The sequence below is a fragment of the Cydia strobilella genome, chromosome 5 (assembly GCF_947568885.1).
Source record: "Cydia strobilella chromosome 5, ilCydStro3.1, whole genome shotgun sequence".
Classification (NCBI taxonomy): domain Eukaryota; kingdom Metazoa; phylum Arthropoda; class Insecta; order Lepidoptera; family Tortricidae; genus Cydia; species Cydia strobilella.
Genome location: NC_086045.1, coordinates 18,465,064 through 18,485,274, shown reverse-complemented (window position 1 = coordinate 18,485,274; position 20,211 = coordinate 18,465,064). Strand labels below are relative to the sequence as shown.

General features: G+C 47.5%; 2 protein-coding genes across 7 annotated transcripts in view; one reads left to right on the top strand and one right to left on the bottom strand.

The window, feature by feature from the left end:
- The window catches only part of LOC134741532 (MOB kinase activator-like 2), a 103,455-nt gene extending 98,664 nt beyond the window's left edge, over window positions 1-4,791 (top strand). For all 6 annotated transcript variants that reach the window (XM_063674351.1, XM_063674352.1, XM_063674347.1 and 3 more), the window contains 3 exons: window positions 214-435; window positions 3,205-3,401; window positions 4,341-4,791. In XM_063674351.1, the coding sequence (XP_063530421.1) occupies window positions 214-435; window positions 3,205-3,401; window positions 4,341-4,436 (515 nt within the window). In that variant the 3' untranslated portion in view covers window positions 4,437-4,791. The remainder of the gene's footprint in view (window positions 1-213; window positions 436-3,204; window positions 3,402-4,340) is intronic.
- A 605-nt stretch (window positions 4,792-5,396) lies between these two features.
- Window positions 5,397-18,792, bottom strand: LOC134741478 (eukaryotic translation initiation factor 4 gamma 2). Its single transcript, XM_063674265.1, has 12 exons — window positions 18,712-18,792; window positions 17,767-18,045; window positions 16,119-16,395; window positions 15,429-15,629; window positions 13,865-13,998; window positions 12,802-12,961; window positions 10,847-10,917; window positions 10,202-10,417; window positions 9,110-9,601; window positions 7,867-8,089; window positions 6,827-6,948; window positions 5,397-6,434 (listed from the first exon to the last, which is right to left on the bottom strand). Exons 2-12 carry the CDS (start codon window positions 17,980-17,982, stop codon window positions 6,372-6,374), a joined length of 2,175 nt encoding a protein of 724 aa, XP_063530335.1. The 5' UTR covers window positions 17,983-18,045; window positions 18,712-18,792; the 3' UTR covers window positions 5,397-6,371.
- Between the last annotated feature and the right edge of the window lie 1,419 nt (window positions 18,793-20,211).

Genomic DNA, 20,211 nt, shown 5'->3' with positions numbered 1-20,211 from the left:
CGACGAATCAGTTTACATATTAGTGTAGGTACACACTGAGTGAAAGTTCGAGCGAGGTGTGCAACGTTCATGTTCAACAAATTCAAACGCATGTGAGCGGTCTGAGTGCATGTACTTTGCTGCTTGCGACCACGCTGCCCGCTGCCACTCGCCACGGCGCACAGTCACACTACAGCTAATGACGATATTAATGGAATTGTTGTGATGTTTCAGCATTGGCGCTATTCGAGCACGTGAACCTGGTGTACGGCGCGGTGTCGGAGTTCTGCACGGCGAGCAGCTGTCCCGACATGTCGGGCCCCGGCGGGCGCGTGTACGCCTGGGTGGATGAGCGCGGCAAAAAGGCGCGCGTCGCCGCCCCGCAGTATGTGGACTACGTGATGACGCTCACGCAGAACACCGTCAACGATGAGACGCTTTTCCCCACCAAATACGGTGAGTGCTCTGCTACAAACCCCGCCTCGGTCGTGAAAAGCGCACCTAGCGCATTTGCTGACGCTGGCAGCGTCGACTACCATACATCTCTTCTTTACTAAATTTTGACGGGCGGCGCGCCGGCGACAGTGTCGAGCGAAGTCGTTCGGAACGTTTAGCGGATCAGACTAAAAGTAACCTCGCAAAACGTTTATTATACACATTATCTGCATATATAAACTCATTAATTACAAAGGCTGCTATCTAGCAGGACGATTTTTTCAGCGTTTTGAAAGCTGGCATAATCGTCTCAGAAGAGTTCGGTAATCAAAATGGGAAAGAAAACAGAAGAATGTGTTACCTGATCTACCAGTTTCACAATTTGGTTTTCACAAACATGAACGACATCAAAAACAATTATAATAATAGTTCAGCCTCTATGTATATATACGTATACTCATGGACAAATTTTGAGGAACGCAAAAAAAAGGTTTATGTACTGGATTACAGCACCTAAAGTAATTTTAAATTTACTAATTAAACTTTTTTTTTGCGTTCCTCTAAATTTGTCCATGAGTGTAGTTACGCCCCACTGCTGGCACAGGCTTCCTCTCATGCGCGAGAGGGCTTGGGCTATAGTCCCCGCGTTGGCCAAATGCAGGTTAGCAAAGACAACTTCTGTAAGAAGTACCTATTTCCAAAAATGATGATAGTCAAGGTTCGCAGGACAGCGCATAGAATCATAGTTCTTCCCATGCGGCGAGCAATGAAAATGCGACTTTAGTTGAGTTTGCTCGGCAGCTCAACTAAAAGCATACTGCGACGCTCCTAGTTTCATCCTTTACACAGAGTTAACGATATTTTGCATTAGGTCCTACTGTACTGTACAGAAAACTATCAAGGTACTTACTGGTTTAAAACAGAATTAAGTATTGAAAAATCGTGTTTGTATCAATACAGGCTCATATTTGGCGACATTTGAACAGTTCCACCTTCGGAGATATATTAAACGCCATTTCCTCAGACAATAGGTTCAACACAAGTCTAATACACGATGACGCATTGCGCCATGTTTGGACACGACAATAAATCCTTAAATCACGGCGCAGTGACATAATCGCCAATAACGCCAACAGTTAAATTTAGACGTGATACACCAGTACGGATACTATGACACGTTGACTGGTGATCAAAGATCGTACCTTCGAGGTCAAGGTTTAAAAGGTACCTCGGGCCTGGGCCTACCGTGAACAAGTTTCTGTATTTGTTTGACGTCCGATCTGGCCTAGTGGGTAGTGACCCTGCCTATGAAGCCGATGGTCCTGGATTCGACGGCCGTTTTATCCTATATTCCATTTATAGGTCGCGGGAGACTTAAAATATTGTAATCCTTTTGTGGTTCTGTATTGTCGCTAATAAGATTTAGGAGCGAGAAAAATTGCGAACATAATATGTTGGAAGTTCTTATACACCGTGTTTTTGTTGAATTCCGTTAACTTCGGGGTATGATGGTTACGTTAATTTAAAATAAAAATAAAAATGTTTTGTATTAATTTTTTTTTATTAAATACTGCATATAGCGTTGTTGTAACAGGTGCATTACAAACTGAAATAGACATCATACACTAAAGGAAAAGTGACCAAGTCCACCGGTGGCCGAGGCGGGAAAATATTTCATAAAATAATTTGATTAGTTTCCTAGTTGAACGGGCATTACCACAGATTTAATATATACGCTAGACGACGCAAATACCACGATTTGTATTGAAACCAAGCGTGCCGACTTTTTCATACAAAATTTACGAATAATATAATTTTAAAATTATTTATTGATAGAAAATATGTTCTTGCCTTTGGATGCTCGCAATTTTTGGGCTGTTGCAGTTAATTGTTAATTATCATGCAACGAAGCATTTTGTAAGTTTTCAAGGACGTCCGCCTGCAACAACCGGCAACTGCAACTGTAAAGAGCGACGGTCAACCTCGACGCTTGGTCGGGGTTCGGACACGCGAAGTATATGCATTTGCGTCTTCTATGGTATATTTATTTCTGTGGGCATTACATTTAACTCAACCAAAAAATTGAAAACTGTGACATATCAATGACATGTAGTGCATAATTGTTTGCCATCGTATTTTCACGGAAACGCACGAACGTGTCTTGCTATCTCGGTCAGTCTCAGTAAAATAACGGAGTTATATCTATCTTTGGTACTACTGAGGTTGACTGAAGTAGCATGACAAATACGAACGTTTCCGAGAAAATACGATGGCAAACAATTATTATGCACTACATCTGTACCTACTTACGTTTAGTAGAATATACATCAAATATAATTTATATAAATGTTGATATCCATGATATATAAATGGGGACTAAGTTTATACCAGCCAGTGCTGCCAAACTGGTTTAACTTGGCAGATATTCTGAATCATATTTGTATGTGTTTACTTCAACACAATGTCTTCGGACTATATCGAGACGAAAAGCGGTTGTTCACTTTCGTCTTAGGCTTAGGACTACTCGTATTTTAATGGGGTCCCCAACTGTCAAAGGTTTTTATAGTTGGCGCCAGCATAGGTTTCCCCTGTTTCTTTCTAGGTTTGTTCTATGGGATATGGCTTAAAAGAAAAAAAAAACAAGAATAGTTAGTACTATTAGTATGATTGACAGGGTAAACCTATACTGGCGGCATCTGTAAATATCTTCGACCGGCTAACCCCATTCCATCATTTGCGTACGCGTATAGTCGCAGACTTGTGACGTGACGTGTCGGTGCGACATTCCAGCGAACGAGTTCCCGGCGATGTTCGAGTCGGTGGTGCGGCGCGTGGTGCGGCTGCTGTTCCACGTGGTGGCGCACCTGTACGCCGCGCACTTCCGCGAGCTGGCGCTGCTGCGCCTGCACGCGCACCTGCACCTCACCTTCGCGCACCTCACCGCGCTCGACGCGCGCTTCCAGCTGCTCGACCACAAGGAGACCGAGGTACTCTACCCTTCCTTATTCAGAGATTACAAGAATAGGGCAACTTTTTTCTCCTTGTCCACTTCCTGTGATATGATGCTGTCCGACCGGCGGTTGCAAAACGATTAGCGAGCGACTGTACTGCGGCATTAACCATAAGTGCGATAACTAATTTCGAACTGTCTTTCAATTGTATGAAATAAATAATGTAAACAGTAGCATGCAATTGATAATTAGGAACAGTCGCTTGTGAAAGAAATTCACAGACCGCCGGGTAGATCTGCCAAACGGAGCTAATAAAGGATGTCCCAAAAAGGACGCAAGATTTCAATTTGCCGCCATTTTTGTATTTTAGTGCTGGCAACCGTAAAAAAAACAATTTGACAGCTGAATGTTTAGGGTTTGTAAAAATGGCGGGTTATACGAAAGATCAACGCGTTTTTACTATTGAACAATATTTCAAAAGTAATGAGTTTGGCGGGTACGGTTCGAAAATTTTCCTAGTCTTGTGATCTCTCGATTCGGTGATCAGAATGGGCCCCCTAGATCTTGCGATTTAACGCCTTTAGACTTCTTTTTATGGGGTTATTTAAAGTCTAAAGTCAATGCCAATAAGCCCACAACCACTCGTGCTTTAAAAGAGGAAATTCGACGCTGCATCGGAGAAATTCAGCCGCATCTATGCAAAATGGTCATAGAAAATTTTGACAAAAGTGCGTATGTGCCAGCAAAGCCTAAGAGGTTGGCCTGACGTATTATTCAACAAATAATCCTATTTTATGTATTTTAAGATTTTATATATACAAATATACGAAAAAAAAGTGTTTTTCATCAATTTCAAATCTTGCGTCCTTTTTGCGACATCCTTTACATCTCACTTACGACTGATTCACAGGCTGATATATTTGTCCCGAGAATCCTGTCAAAATACACCGCGGGCTTAAAATATAATAATTTCAGGTGCTGCGCGACCTGGAAGTGGCGCTCCGACTGTCGGAGCCGGCCTCGTCGCCGCGGCGCTCGCCCGTCGTCACGCAGCCGCTCGGCGCCGCGTGACCGGCGGCGCCCTCTAGCAGTGACTACGCCGTGTGACCGGCGGCGCCCTTTAGCAGTGACTGCGCTATGTGACCGGCGGCGCCCTCTAGCAGTGACTGCGCCGTGTGACCGGTAGAGCGGGCGGTCAGCCGCCCCACGTCGCCGAGTGACGGCGGAGTCGCTAGGACGCCCGTCCGCCCCGGTGCGGCGTCTACCAGCCTCTAAACCTAAGTTAAAACGATTGTTAATTCTATTGTAAATATTTCAATCTGTTAAGTAGTTTTAGGTGATTACGATTAGTTAATACTATTATTTGTGATTGCTTTGGTTGTAAATAAAAGTGATATTTGTTTAACTAATAAACTGAAAGCCTTAATTTTGGTGTATTTATTTCACTCCTTTTTCTGTTGCCAGTGCCACTCACGTATTAGACTAGGAGCTTATTCCGGAAAATGAGAGCGACGAAATTTGACAATTATATGTATATCTGCCACTTATCTCCGGCCGTTGGTAGGTCAGGCAGGTGGTTGGTTGCGCGGTGATTTACTAGTAGAAGGTAGTTTTGAGACAAACTAGTTTGTATATTACATATTTGAGCCACCCGACACTAGTGTGTCCCGACACGTCGGCGTCTAGTCAACTATGGCTGCTGCTGCTACTCGACGCAACGTTGCGCAGTGACGCTGACGCCATTTTCAATAGCGCTGACTGGACGCCGACGCTCAAAAGAGAGTGGGGTGACCCTTTACTTATTACCAATCAGCTTCATGCAACATGCTCTGGGTTTGAATGCTGTAGCAATGCACATATCATGTTTTTGTATTGTGTACCTGCAAAAATGTTACACAACGAAGGCCGCAAAAATATCTGACCATATTTTATTTGTAGAGCCATTAGTGTGTCATATTTATGAGACCTTCGAAGAGTAAATTATTATTGCAGGTGACTGTACCTACAATTAGGATGTAAAAGGAAACAAAGTTTGGTTTTTGTAATAAATTACACTGAAGTTTATTTCTCACCATGAATACATATTGAGTTGACCAATATTACTGATCTTCGCATCTCGATCTGACTTTATTACAACTCACGCAACATACATTTCTTACGCTCGAAGAAACTGAACATTTCTTTTTTTTTTTGCTTTTTAAATATTTTATTTATTTATTTAGCTACTAGTTATAAAATCCTAAAGTTTGATAATACAATGAAATTTAAGCATTCTTACTGTTTAACACTAAGTCCATTTAGCATTCAAATAAACGTTCATGATGTTAAAAAATGATTTAAGGTTTAATACGGGGTGGCCAAAAAATACGTGCATTCCCGTTGCCAGGGTGGTTTTCGGGATTATACTGAACAACTTTTACTATGGGACCAACCACGAAATCGCAAAAAAAATTTTACCCTCCCATAGAAAATGGACCAGCCAAAATGTATGAAACAGCCAATTTTTTTTTCGCGATTTCGGGGTTGGTCCCTTAGTAAAAGTTGTTCAGTATAATCCCAACCTCCGTGGAACGGGAATGCACTTATTTTTTTGCCACCGTGTATATGCATGCGTATACTATATATACATAGATAGGGTGATACATATATACGGATAAATAGATATAGATATATATGTAACAATGTGAAGGAGGAGGTCGCGAGAGCGCCGACGGGTGCAGCCATACGTCCATACGAACACTATACATTGTATACATTTGTAAAAAGTATCAAAATTGAGTAAAAGGCCTACAAAAAATTATCTCGAGATACTAATATTCCTTTACGTCGTACAACCTAACCAATTGACCTAAGTGACGCGGGACCCGGCGGTCGCGTCGCGTCGCGCGTCACCGGTAACGAACGTAGCTATTTAACTATTTGGCTTAATCATATTCATATAATGAGATGAGCGCGAAACAGAAGCGGTGCGGGGCCGTGGAGGTCCGTGAGGGAGTCCCGAGGCGGCTAGTCCTCCGCCTCCTCCTCCTCAGACTCCTGCTGCTGCAGCCAAGTCAGCCACGTGTTCACCTGCGGGGGAGGGGAGACACCGTTATTGATAGCTCCAGTGGGCACGACAACACGATGGACGGACTGCTATGCACAGTTAGATACAATTGTATACAAAAACTATTTTAAAAATTATACTGTTCGATCGCAGGCAAATGACTCTCTTACATGTTGGATTTAATTTTTATTTAGGTAAATATATTGAGCCTCAAATTGTTGCCAAGACATCCTTTAAAATTTCGAGTATATAGGTACTTTATGCAACGATTTAAAAAACCCTTATATACTAGTTCATACAAAATAAAACGATTTTGTACTGGAAAAAGATTTATGGATTTTTTTATGAATGTTCGGTTCGGGGAGCAGTAGAGACTAGTGTGTGGGGTGTAGGTGTAGACGGTAGGGGGTCGCACCTGGAAGAGCGCCTCGCCCTTGCCAGGGTAGGCGTCGGTGACGTCCTCGCGCCAGCGCAGGAAGGCGTCCTCCTCGCACACTTCCAGGTTGTACAGGTACATGAACCAGCGGAGCAGCATGCCTAAGGGTGCAAAAACATATACGTGTTATCTTGCCTTTCTCTTACAAATTATCTTATTGATTAATAAAATTATTTAGTCATCGCATAACCAAGTGACACTTTCTTCTAGGAAGGAGTTTTAAAAGCTCGTCCGGATTTTGTGCAGGAATGCCAGCTAGAATCGCTTCGCCCGGTAGCTCGGATATGAGCGTGTACATTGCGCTCGAGTGTTATCGCTCGTAGTTTGGATGGCTCGGTGTCAATGTGATGACGGTAGGTTGATTTTAAACAAAATAGTTTTGATAGGTGGTCATCATAGGTTAACAACAGTCTTTTTATTATTATTATTTTATCATTTAAGCCTTTATAAAGCAGAGGGAGTATATACTCCTACGATGATTACGAACTTTATTCCAGAGTAATAGGATATAGTTTTGCCTAACTTCTGATACTTTTATGCTCGTTAAAGGGTTGCGTTGGAAGTTTTCTTTAGTTAATGTCACACAAATTATAATGTATACACTGGCAAGCCAGCTTTGTCAGTAGAAAAAGACGGCAAATTTTCAAAATCCAGGCGCCCATACAATTTTGCAGGAGGCGATATCCCATACAATTTTGAATTCCACGCCTTTTTACTGACAAAATTGGCTCGCCACAGTATACAATATGAGCATAATTTGACACCACTTTCTACTGTCATAATGAGTCACCTGTCGCCCCGTGAAGCTATCGTTCCATTCCGGACGGATAATACGTCCGGTGATTGAAAAAAAAAAAGGTATGACCGAAATCGAGGCGGCCGGAGCGCGCGGCGGGATCGTTAATTTCCTATATCGGATCACATAACATAAAAACCATCTGATCTAGGACTGGACTCGATTCGTATTAAACAAATCGGTGTAGGATGCGGTAAGCGGGCGTGGCGGTGTGTGTAGTCACCCTTAGGATAGCGGTGGTGGTGCGCGTGCAGCTGCACGGCGTAGACGGCGGCCAGCTGCAGGTCGGCGCGGCCCTGCAGCAGCGCGGTCAGCAGCGGCGCGTAGGCCTCCGCCAGCGCCTTCTCGCGCTCCAGCGCCGCCTTGTCCTGCGCCGCCTCGCAGCCCGCCGCCGCCGTCACGTGGCCCGCGATCAGCGCCACCAGCGTCGACACGAACGCCGCGTTCTGGAATTACGTAACACTAATTATACCTACCTTTCCTAATTTTTCAACAACTGATGATCCGCGTTCAAAAATGTTGAAAAAATTTATCAGGGACCCAAATTGTCAATTTTGATTTTATTTAATTTCTGTCCAGGATCAAGTGCGTGGATATCGGACCTAGGGTAGGGCACACTAAAAAAGCTACAAATAAAATAAAAAATTCTTTACACATTTATTAGGATAAACACTTAGGCCGCGGACAGCACGCGCGCTTGAATCTGTTTTGAACGAATCTGAAACTTGAATGAATATGTTTTGGAGCGTGCGCCCAGTTCGCGGCCTTATGGAGATATTGCAATTAGAGAAAAGCAAAACAGATCAGACTGGATGAAATATGTAAAGTTAGTTCCATTATTGACATTTCTCCTGATTTATTTGTAATGTGTCTAACCACTGTTACGACCCTTTATCGTAAATCGGCTGGCTGGCGTGAAAAAAGGAGCATAATTATATATTTGTGGTAAAGTTTAAATCTAGTGGTATTTTTAAATAGGGTTGAATTTAATTTGAAATTCCAGTAAAACAAAGTGTACATAGTACATTGGGCTACACGAGGTTAACAAACCGAAATAAATGTCATATACGAAGAAAAAGAGACCAAGGCCTCCAGTGCCCAGGGCTGGAATCGAAACGGCGTCCCTCTGCTATTGCGGTGGGTGCCTAATAAGCCCCTCGGCCACCCGGATCACGGCGGCATCGGACGAATTTGACGAGGTCAACGGTCATAAATTAAATCAAATGGTAGATTTTGCTATTTGTAAAAAAATACTCTAATTAATTATTATACTGAATGCGTTGTTTAAGCTACGTCGATTTTTTAAATAATATAATATTATTTACATAGGAATAAAAAGTACATATCAGGAGAATTAACATTGACGGTGGCGCGCTCCGTTTCGTCAAACGCGAGGCGGAAGAGTTTCTGACGCGGGCAAAGAATATGTACTCGTAGTGGTCGAGAATGTCGAATAGGTTAGGTACCTGTCGCACGTTGGGCTCCACGTTGCCCTTGATCCAGCGGTAGAGCATGGCGGGCGCGGGCTCGGCCTGCAGCTGCCGCGCGAGCTGCGCCTGCACTTGCAGCGCCGGCACCAGGTGCGCCAGCCCGCGCGCCTCCAGCGCCGCCAGCACGCCCACCGCGTCCGCGCCGCCCCCGGCCAGCCCGCCCGCCACCACCGCGGCCAGGTTCAGCTTGCTCTCCGCGTACAGCTCCGCCGCCTGCCCCGCGCCCACCAGCTCCTGCAGCCGCTGCAGCACGTCGAGCAGCAGCGGGTAGGGCGCGCCGGCCTCGCCCCACGCGCCCAGCTCGGCCAGCGTGACCAGCTTGTGCCGCACGGCGTGCGCCAGCAGCGCCGCCAGCCTGTCCGTGGCCGGCAGCGCGCGCAGGGTCTCGCCCACGCTGCTGCGCTTCACGCCGCGCACCAGCGCCATGGTGGCCGAGCACAGCCGCGCCCAGGCAGCGTCCGACTCCGCCTGCGGATTCATTGTTCATTATCACAATAATGTGCGAACCTCATGTATAGTCAATTCTAATTTCAGTATCGAAGACCGATGTCAAAAAATTGTTTATGTAAAAGCTACACAATGCTACGTCTTTTTTTATTCAAAACCTGGTAAGGGCATTTATTTGTATAATGAACACGGATATTAAATTTGTTCCTGAATCTTGGAGGTGTCGTGATAAATACATACGTAGAAAACACCCAAGACTCAGGAACGAATGTCCGTGCTCATCACACAAATAAATGCCCCGTCGCGTCTGTCTGTATGTGGGTACCTAATGATTCTCCGAGAAATTTTTAGCAGATTATCGATTCGCAGACAACGATTCGCCGAACATCGGTTCGCAGTGATTTATTTGTAGATGTAACTTTTGGTCGACTAACGTTACGCAGACTCTTGGTTCACATACAGTTCAGTTCGCTTTTGTGTAAATTAGCAGAACTATTATTGGAAGATTCTCATTTGGCAGAGTAAGTAAGTTATGAAGACGTTAGCGAATATGTAGGCTCAAACTCGTGGTATGGCTACAGTTGCACTACATCAAATTGGTGGTGTTGCACGAGCACATACCTCGTGCGCGAGCGTGTGTTCCAGCAGCGCCTGGATGGCGCGGCGCAGCAGCTTGTCGGGCAGCGCGGCGTCGCGGATCTTCTGCACGTGTTGCTGCAGTGCGGCGTCGTCGTCGCCGGCGCCGGCCTCCCCGGCCTCTCCTACCGCCGCCCCCGCCGCCCCCGCCGCCGTGGCCGCGTCGATCAGCAGGCGGCACGCTTCCTCTTTGTTCAGACTCTGTACGGGGAATAACAATATTAATGGAACTATTGGCTGACGTTGCCGAAGTAACATTGCGACAGGGGGAGTTAAAAGGTTAATTAACAATCATGGTTCCTGAATATATCACTACATAGTATGAAACAAAGTCGCTTTCCGCTGTCTGTCCGTCTGTCCCTATGTATGCTTAGATCTTTAAAACTACGCAACGGATTTTGATGCGGTTTTTTTTAAATAGATAGAGTGATTCAAGAGGAAGGTTTGTATGTATAATTTTTAAAGGTTTATGTATAATTTCTAAAGGTTTGGGGCGGGTCGCTAGTTGTTCAATAAAAAGTATAAAACGGTCAGAGCGATTGTCAGTCTAATAAAAGTTTTACGGGGTTATGGCGGCATATCTTCAGCTTATTACGGGTAGGTACTAAAAACGGCACTGGAATGACTTACCTTGTCCTTTTTGGGCTTATCTTTCTTGTCGGGCGCCGGCTTGATGGTGATGGCCGGCTCTTTGATCAGCGCTCCACCCGCGAGCGTCTCTGTCAATCAATACAAGACACATTAACACTATTTCATATTCGGTTACATTTAATGGGTACGCGAATTACTTACGAATATCAAATCAGTTAATATCCCGCGACAAAGAGATCGCGAACATTACTATTACCCGTGAACCACGGAAAGCACGCTCGACGCTGACACCACCATACATTTGTGTTAATCTATGTATAGCGGTCTGCGTCGGCGTCAAGTGGTTACGGAACGATTTCACGTTCGCATTGGCGTAGCTATGCGTGAGGGACGAGCCCGCGGGAGCCAACCCTTTTATTAACTTGGATTTGAAATACATATATTTTTTTAATTTAATTTATTTAGAAAAAAACAGTCTTATAAAACATGTAGGTAAATAAGCTCCAATTTCTTATATTGTAGACCTATAGTTTCCTGTATGTATTTTTTTTTATAAACTTAAAACTATGAAATCTATCTGAGTATAATAACGGTGAAATTAACAACTAATAAATATAGCTTAAACTAACTTTTATACTAATTTAATAAAGAATAAACTTTCTTCTTGATGATATTGAAAGAAAAGGGCCGCGCAGATGCGACTTCTACGCTATTGTGCGTTCGCGGTCGTCATCAGGCGCCGTTTATCTCGGGCGTGAGGCTGTGTGCGATGTGTGGCCAGGTGTACTGCTAGGCAGTATCAGGCAGGCACACATAACACTGCTGCTGCCTGCTACTGCTCGGGCAGGCGGTTGGCGGACGCGGTGAACATGAGGCTGTAGGGCGGGCAGGCTGCTGTACTCACTCTGCGGGGCAGGCGGCAGCAGCAGCGGCGGCGGCGCGGGCTGCTTGGGCAGGCGGTTGGCGGACGCGGTGAACATGAGGCTGTAGGGCGGGCAGGCTGCTGTACTCACTCTGCGGGGCAGGCGGCAGCAGCAGCGGCGGCGGCGCGGGCTGCTTGGGCAGGCGGTTGGCGGACGCGGTGAACATGAGGCTGTAGGGCGGGCAGGCTGCTGTACTCACTCTGCGGGGCAGGCGGCAGCAGCAGCGGCGGCGGCGCGGGCTGCTTGGGCAGGCGGTTGGCGGACGCGGTGAACATGAGGCTGTAGGGCGGGCAGGCTGCTGTACTCACTCTGCGGGGCAGGCGGCAGCAGCAGCGGCGGCGGCGCGGGCTGCTTGGGCAGGCGGTTGGCGGACGCGGTGAACATGAGGCTGTAGGGCGGGCAGGCTGCTGTACTCACTCTGCGGGGCAGGCGGCAGCAGCAGCGGCGGCGGCGCGGGCTGCTTGGGCAGGCGGTTGGCGGACGCGGTGAACATGAGGCTGTAGGGCGGGCAGGCTGCTGTACTCACTCTGCGGGGCAGGCGGCAGCAGCAGCGGCGGCGGCGCGGGCTGCTTGGGCAGGCGGTTGGCGGACGCGGTGAACATGAGGCTGTAGGGCGGGCAGGCTGCTGTACTCACTCTGCGGGGCAGGCGGCAGCAGCAGCGGCGGCGGCGCGGGCTGCTTGGGCAGGCGGTTGGCGGACGCGGTGAACATGAGGCTGTAGGGCGGGCAGGCTGCTGTACTCACTCTGCGGGGCAGGCGGCAGCAGCAGCGGCGGCGGCGCGGGCTGCTTGGGCAGGCGGTTGGCGGACGCGGTGAACATGAGGCTGTAGGGCGGGCAGGCTGCTGTACTCACTCTGCGGGGCAGGCGGCAGCAGCAGCGGCGGCGGCGCGGGCTGCTTGGGCAGGCGGTTGGCGGACGCGGTGAACATGAGGCTGTAGGGCGGGCAGGCTGCTGTACTCACTCTGCGGGGCAGGCGGCAGCAGCAGCGGCGGCGGCGCGGGCTGCTTGGGCAGGCGGTTGGCGGACGCGGTGAACATGAGGCTGTAGGGCGGGCAGGCTGCTGTACTCACTCTGCGGGGCAGGCGGCAGCAGCAGCGGCGGCGGCGCGGGCTGCTTGGGCAGGCGGTTGGCGGACGCGGTGAACATGAGGCTGTAGGCGGCGGGTCGCATCTGCACGTCCTCCAGCGCGCCGCCGGCCGTCAGCCGCGCCTTGTGCAGCCGCGGGGCCTCCTGCTGTATTACAAAAATCTAAAATTAACTCTTGCCCTGCCATATCATATCAGGCCCTGGATCATCATGATTCATACCCCAAGTGTTAGCCCCTATAGCACCTGGGTTATGAAAATTATGTGCTGCCCGCTGACGTCGAGTCCGCGGCCTAAAAGGTCCTGCGCCAGTGCGCCTCCGGTGTACATGGTACGAAGCGTCAACTTCCCCTTTTTATATTATTAACGTTGTATAGTCGGCATCAATAGAAGCGTATGAAACTATATGCACCTAACTACACGCACGATACGCTAACTATATGCACTATGAGTAACTATCGCGGTAACCGAAGACAATATTATATATATATCTGTACAATTCGCGTTCAGAAGTATATATCTGTCACGATCTATTATTCAACATAAAGAAAAATGTATCTTTTCGTTAAGCTATTAGAAATTAGAGATACTTATGACGCGTAGTCCGATACGCTACTTTTGATGCTGTTACGTTGTTAATTAAAAATGATGTTATGAGAATAACAATGTTATAAAAAATTACACCCGAACAGGGATTCGTGGAAACTTCTCTTATTAAAACGATCAACTTACTGGCAAAGCTTTTACTTAAAAAAAAATTTCTTCAAGTTGTTCTGAATAATTGAAGCGATTTTTTTTCCTATTTAAATTTTTTTTTTATCACCTTTTATTTTAATCTTGCTGTTTTTTTTTTTTTTTTTTTTTTTTCGGATCTCGGGTAATGTGCAAACTGCTGATATAAGTTGTTCTAAAGCGGTGACAAGAATTAAGCGTACTGTCAGACGGAGAACAGACAGAAGCTCAGACAGAAGAGGGCAGACTAGCACACTCCATGCGTATTTAGATCGCGATTATGCATTCGGTGGATGTTAAGGAACACCGGGCTCACCTTGCCGTTGCCCTGCTGGTCGCGGCCCTGCTTGTAGTGTTGGCGGTTGTGGTGGTAGTAGCCCTGCGGCGCGGAGGGCGCGGAGCGCTGCCGGAACCCGTCGCGCGGCGGGAACCCGTTGCCGAACAGCTTGTCTGGCGGCGGCACCAATGAGCCTGGGTCATTGAAAATTATATACATACATTTTTATCTCTAATTATGGGCTAATCTTACTCGTTTAAAATTCCATAATAAGCTCAATATGGCAAGCGTTATGTAGGTAAATATATAGTATTCGAGCGGGAGGGAGCCGCATCAGTGTGAAGTCCGGGTATAGTAGAGGCGGGGTGGGGGGGCTGCTGTATAGAGGCGGGGGGAGGTAGTTACCCGGCTGCAGCGCCAGGCCGGCCAGCACGTCGTCGAGCGGGCGGGACCGCATGCCGCCGCGGAAGAGCGAGTCGCGCGGCTCGCGGTCCTGGCGGGGTGGGGGGGGCTGCTGTATAGAGGCGGGGGGAGGTAGTTACCCGGCTGCAGCGCCAGGCCGGCCAGCACGTCGTCGAGCGGGCGGGACCGCATGCCGCCGCGGAAGAGCGAGTCGCGCGGCTCGCGGTCCTGGCGGGGTGGGGGGGCTGCTGTATAGAGGCGGGGGGAGGTAGTTACCCGGCTGCAGCGCCAGGCCGGCCAGCACGTCGTCGAGCGGGCGGGACCGCATGCCGCCGCGGAAGAGCGAGTCGCGCGGCTCGCGGTCCTGGCGGGGTGGGGGGGCTGCTGTATAGAGGCGGGGGGAGGTAGTTACCCGGCTGCAGCGCCAGGCCGGCCAGCACGTCGTCGAGCGGGCGGGACCGCATGCCGCCGCGGAAGAGCGAGTCGCGCGGCTCGCGGTCCTGGCGGGGTGGGGGGGCTGCTGTATAGAGGCGGGGGGAGGTAGTTACCCGGCTGCAGCGCCAGGCCGGCCAGCACGTCGTCGAGCGGGCGGGACCGCATGCCGCCGCGGAAGAGCGAGTCGCGCGGCTCGCGGTCCTGGCGGGGTGGGGGGGCTGCTGTATAGAGGCGGGGGGAGGTAGTTACCCGGCTGCAGCGCCAGGCCGGCCAGCACGTCGTCGAGCGGGCGGGACCGCATGCCGCCGCGGAAGAGCGAGTCGCGCGGCTCGCGGTCCTGGCGGGGTGGGGGGGCTGCTGTATAGAGGCGGGGGGAGGTAGTTACCCGGCTGCAGCGCCAGGCCGGCCAGCACGTCGTCGAGCGGGCGGGACCGCATGCCGCCGCGGAAGAGCGAGTCGCGCGGCTCGCGGTCCTGGCGGGGTGGGGGGGCTGCTGTATAGAGGCGGGGGGAGGTAGTTACCCGGCTGCAGCGCCAGGCCGGCCAGCACGTCGTCGAGCGGGCGGGACCGCATGCCGCCGCGGAAGAGCGAGTCGCGCGGCTCGCGGTCCTGGCGGGGTGGGGGGGCTGCTGTATAGAGGCGGGGGGAGGTAGTTACCCGGCTGCAGCGCCAGGCCGGCCAGCACGTCGTCGAGCGGGCGGGACCGCATGCCGCCGCGGAAGAGCGAGTCGCGCGGCTCGCGGTCCTGGCGGGGTGGGGGGGCTGCTGTATAGAGGCGGGGGGAGGTAGTTACCCGGCTGCAGCGCCAGGCCGGCCAGCACGTCGTCGAGCGGGCGGGACCGCATGCCGCCGCGGAAGAGCGAGTCGCGCGGCTCGCGGTCCTGGCGGCGCGGCGGGCTGGCGTCGGGCCGCAGCTGCTGGATCGGCACGGGGCCCTCGTGGCTGGAGGCGGCGCGCGGCACCCAGCCTGTACACATGTCATCTTAATTATCCTATTCATATTTATAATAAAACCAGGAGTGACATTTACGTGATAATTTCTTAAAAACTACTCACATGAATTGTGTTATGCGAAATCTACTATTATTTTCGATCGCATGATACAATTTGTGTGGGTAGTTTTTAAGAAATTATCAGGTACATGTCATTCTCGGTTTTTACCGGTATATAACATTTTTTCTATGCTACAAACTTTCTAGACAAGTATTTTTTTTATATATGACGATTTTATTGTGAAATTCTTGTCATTAAGTTTGACATCTCTATAATAATTCAATAATTTACGGGTATTTATTAATGTCCCCTGAAAGAGTTCCAACAGGTGTTTCACATCGCAACAAAGCTCTCCAAATGGTCTCTACGTGTCGGATCTATATGTACATATATGGTCAGATAATTAGACTAAGACGATATTAGTCTATGTTTGTTCGTGTCGTGTTGAGTCGAGTCGACTCACCTCCCCTGCGGAGCTCGACCACGTCGCGCAGCATGAAGCGGATGCGGGGCTGCAGCTCCTGCGAGTGCGAGAGGGTCTCGATGCGCGCGAAGTACTGGTCCATGAGGCCGCGGCCGCGCTCGGAGTCCAGCACGCGGCCGCACGTGCGCACCAGCTGGGCCAGGCACTCCAGGTCCTCGTGGTGGTCGGCGGCCGCGCGCCGCGCCAGCAGGTTCTGGATGCAGCGGTGCAGGATCGACTCCGCCAGGATCTCCAGCTTGCCGAGCTCGCCGATGAACTACGATTATATCGCATTATATTTATTTATCCCGTCTATATTTCATAATTATATTGAACATCATTTTTTATCCGTTCGCTCTGATTTTAACTATATATTAACTTTTAATATAATTTTACTACACTTAAGGTGAAGTACCGAGCGAAACCGACCACACCGTGTAACCGTTTAGCGACATAACTAATTCGGAGCTTCAAATACGAACATTACAAATACAAAATACTACTAGTTCATTACTTAAAATTATTATTCTACTCGTCGACTCATTCAACTGGTTGAATTAAGATTTCGTATATATACCAAAATGTAATTGGGTACTTTTCATGTATGGGCTCCCAACTAAACTATAATATTCATTTCGAAACGGTTTAGTCAACTATAATGAAATTTACCAATTTGCCGCGGTCAAGAGAACGAAACAAAACGATAGTTCAAACTAATTATTTATTTTAGGTTGAATAGTAGAAACAATTGCTTCATAAGTCAGAAACGTGCATGTGACACCTTTAATTTAGCAACATCCATAGACTACGGAAACCGCTTAGCTTTGCTTGTTAGTCTCCATAGGGTACGATGGCCAAAATCGAAAAAAAAACTGAGAAAAAAGAAAAAAAATAATTTAGCAAGAAGCAAGTACCAGGGCCTCATGCGTTACGAGAAGGTGTCGTTGACCAACCCGCCGGGCCCCGGCGGCCGGGGCGTGTACGAGTATGAAGATGAAGGTATCGCGGCTGCTCGTGTATCTTAGCTGTATACTTTTGGTTTGTTTACCTATGTGATTCTACTAGTTTAAAGTATTATTTTTGTTGACCCGTAGAAAAACTATTGTATACAATAGTGATATAATTAAGCTTTTCAATCTTGTACCCAATAAAGCCACTCAGCATTATATCACGATTGTATATAAAATACTATTCTATAGGATACATATTTCGCATTAACATTACATTTGCAAAAAAAAACTTTAGGTGTTTGCAAAAAAAAGTTTTAGGTGAATTAAGTGCTAAATACCGTAAAATTACAGATATCGTCCGCCATTTTGTTTTTAATAAAGGCATGAAAGGCAGACCCATTTGGCATACAGCCATATTTAAAAATTGTGTAGCAAACTATTTAATATCTTATTAAATTCAAATTTGGCTTTTTATTATTACATAACTCAACTAAAATAAGCGATCGTGTTCCCATATTAAATTAGTCGGAAGCGCGTACATGTGATAACCGTTGTCTTATAAGCTTCATGTCGTAGTGGAGTTAATCTATGAGCGCCACCTAATAATATACATTGCATCTTATGTGAAGGATCGGTTAGCTCCTGGCAGGCTACGGAGGTTACCTCGGGTCGGGCTACCCCGAGCTTGGTCCTCGTACCTTGATGTTGCCGAGCATCTTGCACTTGGCGAGATGGCGGCGCTCCTCCTCCTCGGGCGCGAGCGCGCGCTCCTCGAAGGCGGCGAAGGCCTGCGCGCGGTTTTCGAACTCGGTGCGGCATTTGTTCAGCAGCAGCAGACGGAAGGTGCACGGCTGCCCGGGCGGCTCCAAGTTGGGCGCCTCCTCGGACAGCCGCTTGCACAGCTGCGCGTACATCGACGAGTACTTCGGCTCGTCTAGGGCCTTCTCGAAGATCAGCAGGATCACGCCCTTCAGGACCTGCACACACGTCATTCTTTATTATACAGAAATTAATTGAAACTTCACATTGTATGCGGATCAACACGCTGCTCCGGTGTGCGAGCGGAACATCGCAATATACGTGCATATCGTTGTAACACACACCCGAGGCCGATATACACACACTGACGTGTCGCGCAGATTCGTATCAATATAATGATTCGTCGCGTTGTGCGGATCGTGCTGTCTGTCTGGGAGCAATGAGGGCTATCGTTTTTTTGCTCACCAGTTGGCGCCTCTGTTGATGGTGGTCCAAAAGACTATAGAAAAGCTGTCAGTCATTGAAGTGACAAGTGACATTTGACATTTCGAACTATGGAAAAGACCACCATCTACACTAGCTCCACTAGCGGCGAATTCATACGCGTTAGCCCTCATTCGTGAGCAGCGACACTACTTCACCAACCGTGCTATGTAATGTACAATTGGTATATCAAACATTTCTAGTCACGCTATAGTTCATTAAACAAGCGGTAGTTGTTATAATATAAGCCTTTAAGTTAATTTAACCATGGAAAAATTGCGCGAATGCTGGAGACACTTGTTTCCTGTCTTCGGCACTCGGCATTTCTTTCCAATATGACAAACATTTCAGTTTATAAGTCTTACAATAATCTTAACGAAAGAGAGAGCTGTGTGACATACCTTGTCCGAGTCGAGCTCCAAGCCGAGCAGGTCATCGCTCAGCTTTTGGAACTTTTCCGGTGTGAGCTTGTTGAGGATACCGCGGACCTGCAAGCGGTCGCAATTGTTTCAATAACTGACCCAAAACATAAATGTCATAAATTATTATTAAATTAAAATTAGAGAGAATCCCGTGGCAAAAATCCGTGAGAGACTATGATGATGATGAGAGTAGTCCATGTTCTAAGGTTACGTACACAGTTGCGGTGGCAAACCGTTCCATACTGCAAGTTGGCGTTTAAGTGCTTACGAACACGTGCGGTTGCATACTAAAATCTAAAGCACCGCCCCGATTGCAACCGCGATTGCAAAGCCCCATTTAGACTGTTCAAGAACTTGCATGCAATATTCCATAGAGTACAATGAATTCAGTCGATCCACTAAATACCGCAATGTAACTAAAATCGCATTCAAGTTCTTGATCCGCCTAATGCAGCTGTATTCGGAACTCTAAGGCCTAGTAGTGACAAAGCTATTTGTTAGAATGAGACAATGATATTCATCTCTCATTATGTAGTATATAGCTGTGTATACCCCTTACGTAAGTAAAACTTACAAGTGTATCTTGGGCCTAATGGGCTCTGCACCGATATCGCTTGCGATTTTTGATACCCTCAGTCTCAATCTGTAGCACCACATAAGGTGTTCATATTCATATCATTTATTGCATACATTAGTTTACAGTAGGCCTTGTGTTATTAAAATGATATTATATGTATGTAATCCTGTTTTTTTATATATACATATAAATCGCAAGACAGATAAAGCAGTTTTAATAATCTTAAAAAAAATATACTTCATTCAACTTAGATTACCTACAAAATAAATAAATAGTTTTTAAGCGTTTAGGGATAGTTGATGTCGTGTGCCTGGGGGCTTAGCCAAGATGAACTCGGAAACAACTGAAGCGGCCAATTGTTTATAGCGAAGTTTACAAACAATCCGCGAAAAGCAGTGAGGCTTATCGGTGACCGATTGCGATGACCCCGCGCGGATATTGAACGATAACAAACACATTGGCTTAATAGGTATATTATAATAATCGTAGCTTAGTACGAGTATACCAATTGTAACAGTCCAAGAAACTTTAATTTGACATTAAGAGGGTCCTATCGCAAAATTGGTAGTAAAAAACCGGACAAGTGCAAGTCGGACTTGACCTAGGGCTCCGTTCAAATTTAACTTATTTCTTATTTTATTTATATTTATTTTTTACAACTGTATAGTTCTGACTTTTCCCTGTACTTGTAGTGTAAGACGATATTACTTGCCAAATTTCATAGTTCTAGGTCAACGGGAAGTACCCTATAAATTATAATTCCCTTGAGAGTGTCGAAATATACATTTTTTGCAACATAAACGGCCGTATCTTTTTTTAACGTTAACTTAGATTTTTTAAATATATGACATCTATTTCAGTTTATAATTTTTATAATTATAGTAGTGTGACTACTAAAACTA

Bases quoted from the DNA above. Each gene is read 5' to 3' on its own strand.
- LOC134741478 (XM_063674265.1), bottom strand. From the start codon at position 17,982: ATGTACGCGCAGCTGTGCAAGCGGCTGTCCGAGGAGGCGCCCAACTTG. The intron at 10,918-12,801 runs GTGAGTACAGCA...TCGCGGGTGGAG, and splicing joins GCTGCCGCCTGCCCCGCAGA to CGCTGATCAAAGAGCCGGCC. The intron at 6,949-7,866 runs GTGACTACACAC...TTGCACCCTTAG, and splicing joins CCACCACCGCTATCCTAAGG to GCATGCTGCTCCGCTGGTTC.